Source organism: Ambystoma mexicanum, chromosome 7q (assembly GCF_040938575.1).
Source record: "Ambystoma mexicanum isolate Mex_15411 chromosome 7q, UKY_AmexF1_1, whole genome shotgun sequence".
NCBI lineage: Eukaryota > Metazoa > Chordata > Amphibia > Caudata > Ambystomatidae > Ambystoma > Ambystoma mexicanum.
In genome coordinates this window covers 1,041,475,424-1,041,489,387 of record NC_090941.1, presented here as the reverse complement: position 1 = coordinate 1,041,489,387, position 13,964 = coordinate 1,041,475,424, and the positions used below count along the sequence as shown (strand labels likewise).

At 43.6% G+C, this 13,964-nt stretch overlaps 1 protein-coding gene across 1 annotated transcript; it reads left to right on the top strand.

Moving 5' to 3' along the window:
• The first annotated feature begins 4,803 nt into the window (after nt 1–4,803).
• On the top strand, nt 4,804–5,784 carry LOC138528111 (olfactory receptor 52P1-like). The gene has a single exon (XM_069639564.1). The coding sequence runs from the start codon at nt 4,804–4,806 to the stop codon at nt 5,782–5,784; it is 981 nt and encodes a 326-aa protein (XP_069495665.1).
• Nucleotides 5,785–13,964: the final 8,180 nt, after the last annotated feature.

The following is a 13,964-nucleotide window of genomic DNA, read 5'->3' as shown; positions in this document are numbered from 1 at the left end:
AAAATCGACCTCCCCATATTGGCGGGACCAGGGATAGTTATTAATGGACAAGGTAAAACAACTGCGATCTCAACTCGACCTGTAACAGATCCTCCCTTCCTACTAAGAACTACTTTAGAGCAACAGAATGCACCATCATTGATTGAAGCCAATGGCACTATGCTACATGGCCCCTCCCAACATAGAGCAGCTTCGGAATCACAACCCTCATTGTTGCTCTCCCATCATGATATCTTAGATATCTTAAGAAAGGAACTTTATGAAAGATCTAACAAAAGCTCCTTAGAAAATCAAGAAATTACTCTAAACTCGAATAATACTTATAAATCTGTTACCTCTGCTGACAACCAGCTTGAACATCAAGCTAAAACGAGCGATCAACTGACTAAGGAGACTTCGCAAACCATCACAGAAAAACAGCATCTGGTAGGTTTTGAAGGAAAGCGCAATCTGCTTGGGAGCAACCGTATTAATCGCTCTTTTCTCTTAGCACTATTCAGTCGGATTCCACAATTAAGGATGTTTAAATCAGAGGATATACTAACTGTCTCATTATTCACTGAAAATAATTACCGTGCAGTATGTCGCCTATCCTCAGAGGCAGTACTGAAATACTTATGGTTCAATAGGGAAGGCATAAAAGAAGAAGGCTTGATTTTAACCTCAATGAAAATGAACAAGAGGCTACAAAATTTGTGCAATATAATTGTCCACCGATTTCCACCTCGGATCCACATGCCAATTTGCTACCCACAATCAAGGGAGATGAAAATGGAACTATTAATGAACTGCTAAGAAAAGTGGGCAGTGCCCAGGGCTTACCGTGGTTGGCCCCAATGCTGAATTCCATTCTCAAATCCAATGATTCTCTGCCTAGATCGTAGCCGTCATCCACAACGTTTTTAACGGTTCTATCTTGGAACTCATGTGGTTATCAGAACCTTTTGAAATGGCATACAATGCTAGATGACCATCAGCGACCATCTATCATAATGATCCAAGAAACTATGAACACAAATGTATTTACATTGCCTGATTACACCACACACTGTATCCCGGCCATTCAATCCCCAGCTGGCCACCCTTCCGGAGGCATTCTGAATGCAGTGGACAATGCTTTAGGGTTTACCTCCAACATGGTGTGGCAAACAAATAACCTGTGTGCATTACTCCTACAGACTAACCTTAAGCAGCATCATCATATAATTGTAATTTCTATTTATTGGAACCCAGTGAATGTATCTATTGATGCGATGTTAGACCAGGTGGAGAACTGCTTGGAATATATCACCAACGAATATATGAACACGGAAATTATCTTTGAAGGTGATTTTAACTGTGACTGCAGGACGACCACTGAGCGTGGAAGCTCTACTGGTAGCACCCTATCCAAGAGCAGAGGCAATAAATGGAGGCGCTTTTTGAAAGACTGGGATCTCGAGCTTATTATTCCCGAACAGACATCTACCTGGACTACATGGTCTAGAGATACTAAATCCTCCACCATTGACTTTCTATTTATAACCCATAAATTACTCTCAACAGCGGTCCCGCTAAGGATTATTTCTATGCCCTATCGCGATCATGCTCAAATTTTGGGGAAACTAAAAATTAATGTTTCCATTCGTGCACCTGATCATTCAATCCCACTTTGTGAAATTGATCGCCCTAATTTGTCCATGAGATGGAGCCGTACCCTTTGCAGACAATTTGTTGATTATATAACACTGGCTATTGCGAATTACCCCATCACAAGGAATTTCTCTATTAGCAGCTTAGATTCAATCTACGCTGAAATAATTCAGATGGCTCTACTACACTTTAGTAAAATTAGGAGAATGCCTATCACACATCGGCATATGTTTGATCCACTTTGCAAAAACCACAAACGAGAAAAAAACAAAGCCCTGAGAGCCTTAAGCAAAAACAAATATATATCATGTGAAAGATACCAGCAACAGCGGAGCCGTATTATGGCGACATATAAACAAAATCTAAAACACATAAAAATTCAAAGATACAATGAAATTAATTGCAATCTTATCAGGGCCATAACCAACCATGATACAGGCACGATTTGGCGAATCATCAAGAGCCACCAGAATCTAGTTTCCCTCTCACAAACCAATGTCATACCAGAGCCCATATGGCACTCCTACATTTCTCAGAAATTTTGAATGCCAGACCAGTTTAGAAATACGAACATCACTATGCCGAGATACCAAGATCTCCAACAAATAACTTGGTCCATAGATGATGTAAAATAGGCCATTTCCAAACTCAACTACTTCAATTCAGCTGGCCCGGATGGTTTTCCCCTCTGTTTGTATAAAGCAGATCCAGACCTATGAGCAATAATTCTACAATCCAAATTCCAGGCTATTCACAATTCAGGAAGTATCCCAAGATCTTGGCTTTCGGCCAACATTATTACGATCTTTAAAAAAGGGGATCCTTCCTTGCCCCAGAATTATCGGCCGATAGCCTTAATTGACACGAAAGCAAAATTGTTTGCAAGACTTCTCCTCCATGACTTGGAAAAATGTATTGAATCACACCAATTATACTCTAAATGCCAAACGGGCTTTAGGAAAGGGATGGGGACCTCCTTGAACGCAATGATAATGGCTTTCACCATTGCTGGAGCAAAGCAAAAATTTGCAAAACCGGTTTACATTGCACTCATTGATATGTCTTCCGCTTTTGATACGGTAATCAGGAACTTATTATGGATCAAACTAAAGAAATGGGATACACCGTTAGTGCTAATTTACTGGTTTAGAGCTCTACATTCTAACACATCCTACAAAATTAAACTTACATCAGATGGCCGCACTACTAATCCAATCGCCACGGAAGTAGGCCTAAAACAAGGCTCTAATCTGGCGGCACGTTCTTTAATTTATATCTAGCTGATTTGGACAAAAGATGGGATGAGGAGAGTTTGTTCTCTGTAAGGACGGGGCTCTTGAAATTAAATTGGCTTGCCTTTGCAGATGACATTATTCTCTTCGATCCTACTCCCGGGGGTTTACAAACTAAGTTACGCCTATTTGAAGACTTCGCCACTAAGCACAATTTATCTCCGAATCCAACAAAAACCGCTGTAATGAACTTTGGTGTCCTGAAAAGAACTGGGAAAGCTCAATGGTACATCATGAACTCCATCATACCCCTAAATATGGACACCATTTACTAAGGATATTACCTAGCAGAAAAAAATTCCATTAAAAAGTGGACTGAACTACTTAATACGAAGATCCGTCCACTTACCTCACAGTTAAAAATCATATACTCTAAATACTGCAAATTTTCACTAACTCCACTTATTGAATTCCTCACATTGAAAATCGAAACTGTGATGCTTTATTCATTAGACATTTGTCTGTGCAAAATGGGAGCGACACTGGACCAATTGCAAGGGTCAGCACTGAAGAGAGCAATGTCTCTCCCACTGCCACTACCCAATGTAGTGCTAAGGCATGAGTTAGGTATCATAGCTTTATCTACTCATTGGAGATGGCGACTCCTGACGAATTATGCAAAGATTATGTACCCTAAACCAAACTCACTATATATTGATATGAAACAATCAATCGACAAAAGGCCAACGACCGACATGGTCCGATATTTGACAAGGATACATACTATACTGAACGATGCTAACATAACAGTGGAGGATGTCTATAACCGACCTGCCTATGCTAAAAAAAAAATATTTGAAAAGGACTGGTCTAACACTATTGATCAGATTGGATCTTATAAATTGTTTAAAGAATATCATCTGTTCACAAAAAAGCGTTTACCCAGATATGACTACATCACGATATTTCCATGCAATCATATACGCAATGTCTTTCTTCGGTTTAAATTTAATCTATTTTACACGAAAGGCAGAATTACGTCCTGGGCCAGTAATACGTTGTACAAAACGAATAAGAGTTGTAGATTTCCCGCATGTAATGAACAGGTGGAAACGCTAAAACACTTGATTTTATATTGTCCGCATTTTAAAGATCTTAGAACTGTTTGTCTTATGGACTTTGTCAATATCAATTTTACTGATTGCTTACCATTCCCATGGGCTCGTATGGTGCAAGGAAATCATAAACCGCTTATTTATGCTCTAGCGAGATTTTGCAACGCAATAGAGAAAGAACTCAATAATTACAGTAATCTGAAGATATGCATAAATGGGATGCAAACTGAGAGAAGGCAGGATGAATTATTAAAATGATAATGTACTCATTTTCCTTCATTTTACGATGCAAAGAGGAATAACATTCCCATTTACTCTAATGTAATGTTATACTTCGCTGCTCTTGCGAGTCCACATTTCTTGGATATGTTTTTATATGTAATGTTGTTTTCACATGCTCTAAGACATATAATGTAATGTTTGCTTGTTATTTAAAATTTTGTAAAAGTTCTGTTACGTTTGTAGTAGAACCATACACAAATAAAAAAAAATAAAAAATAAAAGAAGGCTGTTAAATAATAAAATAGCTCATGAGAGTATTTCATATATCACATTCTATGAAAAGAAGGTTGTCTTTCATAAGGTTGGTATGCTTCCCCATCATTAAATATGTAGTGTGGGTTCCAAGCAATACAAGTAGTCATAATATAAAGGCACTAGGGTCTGGGTTCAGTATAGCAATGTCACCAGCAACAATGAGCCATTACAGCAACCAGCTAAGAGTCGCTCTGTGCTGAAGGCTTGATCTTTAATTAATGCTGGTTTTCTTGTTTTCTAGAGAAAGACGCCTCCAATGGAACAGGTTCAGGCACCGACCGCGCAGCATGTCAATACCAAATGATACAAAGGTTCTCAACTCGACATTCATCCTGACAGGCATTCCCGGGCTCGAGTCCGTCCATTTCTGGATCGCCTTCCCCATGTGTTCAATGTATGTGGTGGCACTCTTGGGAAACTTCATCCTTCTGATTGTTATAAAAAACGAGCCTAGTCTTCACCAGCCCATGTATCTCTTCCTTTCTATGTTGGCAGTCATTGATATTGTTATATCGACCGCCACGTATCCCAAGATACTCTGCCTATTTTGGTTCCACTCTGTTGAGATCGCCCACGACCCTTGTTTCATTCAGATGTTCTTCATCCATGGCTTCTCGGCCGTCGAGTCCGGAATCCTTTTGGCTATGGCGTTCGACCGCTACGTAGCCATATGTAACCCATTGCGGTATACCACCATTCTAACCAATACCGTAATAGTGCGAATATGGTCAGTAGCTGCCGTGAGGGGGTTCGGCCTGATGACTCCATTAACCTGCCTGGTTAAGAGACTTTCCTACTGTGGAGACAATGTTATCCATCACTCTTATTGTGAACACATGGCTGTTGTGAAGCTGGCTTGTGGAGATACGTCAGCCAATTATGTGTACGGCATCACAGCAGCGACTTTTGTGGTGGGAACGGACTCCATCTTCATTGCTGTGTCGTACATTCTAATCCTGAGGTCAGTCTTCAGACTTTCTTCCAGGGCGGCGCGCCAAAAGGCCATGAGCACTTGCGGCTCTCACATATCTGTCATTCTGTTGTTCTACACACCAGCACTCTTCTCTTTCTATGCACAAAGATTTGGTCATCATGTCCCTGCACAAGTCCACATTTTGCTGGCAGACCTCTATCTTCTTATTCCCCCCATGTTAAACCCCATCATTTATGGTATAAAAAGTAGGAAGATTCGAGATAGAGTTGTCAAGATGTTCATCTCAAATCAGCAATTTAAGGATCTTTTTCAACCTCTCTCTCGCGCAAAATAAAGATTATGAAGAGAAGAGACAAATTTGATGTAATATTTGCTGCACTGCCAGTTCGGTTGGTGACACTGCGTCAGGGGTAGCAGAATGCAGGTATATGCATATAGTGGTTTAAATTATTCCTCTTATTTCACATTCTAAAAGATACCCTCGTGAACATTCATTAATATTGACACAATGGGCCTCATGATAAATTGGCTGGTGCGGAATTAACGTGTTGGTATTCAAATATAAACTACAAGTCGGCCGGTGAGGTGCCTGAATTACCTCCAGCTGAAAACTGGAACTCTATGAAATGGGGATTTACATCCGACATCAGCACCCGTCATCTGGCAGTAATACAGTATTTCAGTTTGCCGGTATCCTGGTGGATTTACATGAAATTACTGGGAAGGATGGCAATTGTAAACATAACAAGAAAATACAAGAAAGGTAGTACTGCTACTCAGAAAGGCTCAACCCAATTTTTGTCAGTAAATGAAACAAAACAGTTTGGTTATATTGGGGAGTCTTTGTTAGTTATACTAATGGACTGTATCCCAAAGTCTGTAACCTGTGAAAAATGTCCAGGAAGAAAACATCCACACACACATATCTCCAGGGCTAGGAGTTTTAAATTATTTGTATTGAAACAAAACAAAAAGTTTTGTAATGAACAATTACATACATAGCAAACTTATAATTGAACACAAAACCATTGATGAAGCAAAACAGTTTCAAAAGCATAACAAAACAGTATAAAAAAGAAATACATAAATCTGATAAACAAGTGATTAAGTAACTGTAAAGGTTAGTGGGGTACTTTATCTTTTAAAATAATGCCCTAGTCTGAATTGTCTGGGGCATGGGTATATATGGAATACACCTTACATCTACACGTGCCTAATGGCTTCCAGCAGTCTTGAGTTTGCCTATTCTATTCTAATAAATTCTGCTGGGAAAGAGAAAGAACATTTTTTTTCTTTACTTTTTTATATAATCATATGTCTTTTATAATCATATGCCAACGTTGCAGGGGGTGAGTGAGCATGTCAGGGTGTACGTGTTTGGAATAATTGCATACAGTGTTAGAAACACATAAACAGTATTAATCAAAATCCCCCAAACATTAGGTTCATTGGTCCCCCTTGCATGGATTTGACGTTTCGGCGGCAGGGAGATATCCGTCTTGGGACTGCATCAGAGGGATATATCTTTGTACATGCTGGCCACCTTCATCAGGGCGATTGAGCGGCCCCTGTGATAAAAGTACCAAGAGAGAATAGAGAAAAGAGAAATAATAATTCTGAGGTCCTCTTGGTAGTGTTGTGTTTTTTTTCTGGACTTTTTTTAGGCTGGTTAGTAACAACAATTGCTTTATGTTTATAAAAGTTAGTGGTAGAGAACAAGTCAACTAATAGGCTTTTATCAAAACCAGGTGAGACATATATTTTTGATAATACCTCTGGTGTCCTATGGTGGATGTATTCAATAACTTGCTCACCATAGAAAACTTGTACAAAATTGTAAACATAACAACAAAAGGTGATAAATAGTAAAAGCCATCTGCCAGCATGTTATTAGTCTGCAATATACACAAACCCCATCACATCATGGCATAGCCACACCCCATAGGCCTTGGGAATGCACCATGTGTCTGGGCCAAGGTTGTTCCATTGTTCACCACCTTTTTGGAGTCTCCCTAATCCCTTCCCCTGTCAGAGAGACCACACCCACTTCAAGCTCAGCATCTTCCCTGATAAATATTTGGATTGATTTTTATTTTATGTTTTCATTTATCCTATTTTGTTTGGGGTAACCTAGTACTTTCAACAGAAGCCTGGTACTGAGAAATTCCAAAGTCCTGAGCAAACCTGCTTCTACATGCTTTGCAAGTAGGGTCGAGCGATTCAGATGAGGCATCGACCAATTGGTGGAAATGGTAGCATGGATCACAATACATACAATCAATTCAATGATATACAGCAAGGCACATTCATCCTGTATCGCAGCCTAGAGCGGTAAACCTATATATACAGTCGGATACAAGGAAGATGATCAGCGGCATAAGGTTGTCAATTTAGGCCTCAGGGGCTCCCTTAGGTGCTAGGAGGGATTTTTCTCGAGTGATCTTTAAGCCTTCAATAATTTTCATGTGTTTAATTTCTGGGAGCTGCACTCCAATGGGAGGGAGACAGGAGGGAAAAGGAGCAGAACCAGGAGCCAGCACAGTAAGTGTGAAAAAGATTGGGCAGGGTTTCAGATTGCAGGGTCTGGGCAGGAGGAATGTAGCAGAATAATGAGATAGTTAAGTAGGAGAGGGGCAGCCCACAGACATATTTTTAGATGAAAGCAAGGAACCTAAGGTGGAACCTGCGTTGCATGACAAACCCGCTCCTGTTGGGGAATTGGAGAGAGATGGGTAAGGAGTGATATTATGCCTGATGTCAATAGTTAAATAATTATTGAAAAGGCCACACACTAAGGCCTTCAAGCCCTGTCTGCCCCTGTCCACATCGATGCAGCGTTGCATACCACTCTGCTGATGCCCTTGGATCTCACTAGTCATTAATCAACACTGCTGCTATCACTCCGGAAAAACCTGCGATGCCAGGTACTATCTGCTCCTTTGCTATACCCTCATTTCAAATGTCCACTACCCCTGTTTGTTTGCACACCCCCTGCATCACAAATTTGCACCATTTACCCTCTTGAGCGCCTCCAGGCCCCTGTTGCCCAGCACCACTGTACACATGACCACCCCCAGCCCCTGATTACTAACAACTTTGCACACAGGAGTGTCCCCAGCCCCCTGATGCCCAGCACCACTGCACACATGACCGCTGCCAGCACCCTGATGCCCTGCCCCACTGTACACATAATCGCCCTTACCCCTGTTGCACAGCACAACTGCTTACATGAGTGCCCCCAGCCCCCTGATGCCTAGCACCTTCGCTCACAGGTGTGCCCCCAGCCCCCTGATGCCCAGAACCTTCGCTCACAGGAGTGCCCCCTGGCCCCTGTTGCCCAGCACCTTCACTCACATGAGCACCCCCCGTCCGCCAGATGCCCAGCACCTTCGCCATCAGGAGTGCCCCCAGCCCCATACCCAAATTCCCACACACCCGCGATAATAACACTTCGTCAGGCTCACACCCATGCCTCACAGACATCACACCCACACCTGTAGTTCCTCAAAGCACTCAGCACTGCACTTTCCCAGCCATACCCGGCCTCAAAGCCACCCCCTCCACTTTGCACTGCTTCCAACATACACAATTTGGCAATGCTAACACGTTTTGCCTCACCACAGAAGCCCTGCAGCAGCACCCTGCCTCAAGACACTATACCAGCACACTGACCTCTGGCCATGCTATACAGCACAGTCCCCACAATATCCCTAACACCAACCCCCACTCCACCAACCAGTCACCCCCCACCACCCTCCCATCTCTCTACCACTCACCTACCCAATCCCACTCCTTTCCTCCCACCCCTACTTCCTCGGATGTCACTCATTGCTCACTCCTCACCCAGCACCAACCACAAAGGAAGCCAACCTCTCCCCCTCTGCTTTGTCACCCCCAGTGACCAGTCATCCAAAACCCATTCCAACACCGCCATCACATTAGAGCATTTGACTAACTACTCACCAGTATGCCTCTCTGACCACCGATCCATGCACATGCACATTCATTCTCTTACCCACTAACCTACCCTGTGTCAGCTCACCAAGAAACTTGCGCCTTGGCTCCAGCACCAGATTACCATGGCGACTCATCTGCTACCATGACTCCTCACAGGCTCCCACCAGCATACAGGACTCCTCACCCAATGAATCCAACCCAAACCCATTCCCACCACTCCCAACCTATCCTGTGCCCTCGTTAATACACGCTCCCTCTGCGTGCACGCTCAAGACGTTCATGATCTATTACTAGAGACAGACCTTGACATCCTATCCACCACTGAAACTTGGTTGCACTGCACTGCTGGCCCAGCACTCTGTCTAGCCATCCTGCCAGGATACGACATCTTGAGATCCGACAGACTAGACCAACCAGGTGGAGTTGCTATCATTCACAAATCCTCCATTCCTATCCGATCATCCCCACTTCAAGCCCCACATGGCTACAAGCTACTCCTTGCCAAGTTGGAACCCTGCACACAAACTACTATCAACATCCTCCTCCCCTACCACCAGCCCACCCATACCAACTCACCCGACACAGACATCCCCCTTTTGCTTGCTCCTCTCATCAACCCTAAGCCCAAATTCCTACTTCTGGGTGACTTCAGCCTTGGATTTAATGACTCATCTGACACCCTACAAGACATGAGCTTCAACCAATTATCAGTTCCCCTACTCACATCAAAGGTCGAACCCTTGATTGGATTGTGCATCTGAACTTAACCCATCTCTATCACTACCATTGACCCTGTTCCCTGGTCAGACCATTCCCTGATACACTCCCAGCTAACATTGGAGAACCCCACCATTTGTGATGATTCCACACAATCCCCCATTCACCTCTGAACACACACGTAAGCTCACACTAGAACCTCTCAAACCCACCATTTCCTCCCACCTTCAAACACACCCTGATGACAACAACCCTGATACCATACTTGCCACCTACAACACCCTTCCACTACACACTCTTGACCTTCATGCTCCTCTTAAAACTACCGCACAGAAAAAACCCATCACTCATAACTGGTTCTCCAAAGATCTCATTGCCCTGTGCAAACAGAAACATGCTCAAGAACACCTCTAGAGGAAGAACCCTTCCACAGCAAACAAGGACGGCTACTTAGCCGTAGCCAAAACCTACAAAACAGTCATCATAACCCCTAAATCTGACATCTACAATTCCAGAATCAGGGAAGCCAACTCCAACACCAAGGAGCTCTTTAAAATCTTCAAAGAACTTGAAACCCCAAAACCACCCATTACAAGCTTCCCAAAGGACAAAACCTAGTGCTCTACTTTTCAAACACCTCTCACTAACAAAACCACCTTGCTGAGAGATAAGACTATCCTCAAGAAATCTCTGTTATCTGCCAAAAGCACAACCCCATGAACCTGTGCCCTTTAGTACGCTCCCTTTTAAATTCACCACATCTCTCCTCAGGACACCTTTTATATCATCCACAACCTAAAACCATCCAATTGCAAGGGTGACACATGTTCCTCCCACATCCTCAAAATGTGCGCTGAACCCCTGACATCCAGTATCTCCAAATTCATAAACACCACATTTGATACAAGCTCTGTCCCCCTTGCCATTAAGGAAGCATGGTTTACACCCCTACTTAAAAAACCCTCCCTTGACCCCACCCTCCCTACCAACTATCGGCCCATCACCACAGTGTCTGTCCTCCCCAAAGTTCTTGACTGCACTGCCTACATCCAACTTCTTGCCTACCTGGAAAACCACATCCTCCTGGGCTCTCGGCAATCTGGCTTCAGACCCAGACACAGCTCCAAAGCTGCCCTCCTAGACCTCAAGATCCCGCTTCACAGTATCTGAGATGATGGTGAGCTCGCCATCCTCCTACTACTTGACCTCTCGGTCGCCTTCGATTTAGTCGACCATGACATTCTGTGTCAACACCTCGGATCTAAATTCAACTTCTCCCCAGAAGCTACCAGTTGGATCAAATCCTTTCTTAGCGGTCAAACCTGCAGAGTTTTTGCTGCCGATCACATACCCGTCCCCTACGGTGTCCCCCAAGGGCCATGCATCTCAACCACTCTACACAATATGCACACAAAATCTCTGTTTGACAATCTTGACTATCTTGGGATTACCTACACCAACTTCGCAGACGACACACAAATCCTGCTAAAACTCACAGGAAACCACCTCATGGACTCCACTAACATCAACCACATCTACAGCATCATCCGGGCTTGGATGACTGAGCACCATCTGTGCTTCAACAAGGACAAAACAGAGCCCCTCATCGTAGTATCTTCACACTGCCTAAAACACTTGGACCCAGCCTACTGCTCTTTTGCAATTGATGGCAACCCCACGCCGGTCTCGAGCCATGTAAAAACCCTAGGCATCTATTTAGATGCAGATCTCTCTATGCGCAAACATGTAAAGGACCTTGCCTCCTCAGCTGCCTACACTACTATGCTCATCAACCTCAGCAGAACATTCCTATCCACTGACAACTGTCTCACCCTTGCCTGAGCCATCATCAGCAGCAAACTGGACTCATGTAATGCCATTCTGTCAGGCACCACATCTAAAAATCTCACGAAACTCCAACTGATCCAAAACAATGCGCGCTTGGCTGTCTGGGGCTTGAAAGGTCCAGACCATATCTCCCATGCTGTGCGATAGGGCCCACTGGCTACCAATTAAACCCTGCATCGAGTTCAAGATCCTCTCCATCACTCACAGATGCATCCATAACAATAACACCGCACCTCCCTTCCTCAACCAGCAGATCTCGAAAAAACCACAGCTGCACTGCCTACAATCATCCACTACTCGAGCCCTAGCTAATCCCAGATTCTCCAGGAAAAGAGCTGGGACAACCAGCTTCACCATCATTTCTCCCACCTTCTGGAACGCCCTCCCACTCCACATCCAGGAAGAACCCTCTTACCTCATCTTTCGAAAAAAAACTAAAGACTTTGCTTTTTGACAAATATGACTAGTTGCACCTGATGCTCTGTCTGCTAATGGACCCATTCTTTTGATTGTTTCATCGCTTACTACTGTACCTGCCTATTGTGCCAAGATCAGCGCTGTGATACTTATGGGTTTGGGTGCTGCATATAAATACAATAAATAAATAATTAAATGCATGCATATTTGATTTTATTTGCAACATCACCGGTGATGTCATCAGTTATGTCATAGATGATGTCATTATTGATGTTGACAGCGATGTCATCCGTAATGTCACCTGTGATGTCATCATTGCGGTCATAGGCTGTGCAAGAGGGGTCACGCAGTTAAGGGCCCTGTAGCTGAATTACAATGTTGTTGGAATTTTCCCAGAATAATTATAAGGATATATTCACTGAGGTGTTCCGGGTGACATCTGACAGACAACAAAAGCAAATTTTGAGCTATCTATGATGGAGGGCAAATACACCCTGTTGTTGTAAGCCACCCATATATATGTTTATGTTGTGTATGGCTCCATCTTTTGTCCCTATATCCTCCCCTGTGCTGTCCCTCATGGACATGTATTGCACAGGGAGTACAGTGGAAGCCCGTGAGTGCAAAATAACAAATCAAAAATAAGAACATCCCAACAGCACGCCGCAAAAAAGAAATATAATATTTGCAGATAAAATGCTGTGATATCATGCAAATAGATTATACATTCCATAATCCTCTGCCAAGACACATTGAAGTGGTGCAGTGGAATGCATGGCTTCAGCCTGGGTGGTAGAATAGATGCCTAGGGAGCCCTTCACATTGCATTTAGCGTCCACTTTTGGCTCCATATTATCCAGAAAGGGATCAAGATCATTGGAATTATGGTTTGTTTACTTCAAAAAGTAATTACGATGGGAGCTTGCAGAGGTGGAGCTGCGTGAACTTGATATAGTATTCTTCCCATTTTACATTTAAACATTGATAACATGTCCAAGTCACAGGCATGAGCAGCCCAGTCCTTGCATGGGGTCTTCTGGGTGGGGGGAGTGAGGAAAGAAAGTCACAGAATAGCCGGCTTTCTAGCCTCTTTTGGGAGATTCCTGGCTGAACAGGAAGGTGCTGTGCCTTTTTTGAGTCATTTGTGGTCTTGTTGAAGTCTCGGATTTTCTGTGCGGGAGATGTTTGCAGGTTGAGACAAGTGTCTGTTGGAATACATTTTTCCAGAGCAATCTTTTCTCCGCTTTGACCGCAGGGTATGTGCCTGCTCCCACCCACCAGAGCGATCAAGTGGACGTCTGTGTGTGTGCTGCAGGGTCGATATGCACACGGGTGAAGAGCTCCCCACCGCCCATTGTTCTCTGCACAGAATATTAAATGTTACACCCTGCTCAATGCAGGGTCAGGGTAGGGTTGTAAACACCACGGAGACTGCTGCTGCTGCAGTCTGGGGCGAAAGGATAGCTCAGGGCCAACGCGTTTGTCTTGAAAGCAAAACAACACAATGCAACACAGCCTCGACTCTTGATCCCGTGCTTAGAAACCACTTGCTGGTATTCTGGTATTAATCGCGGT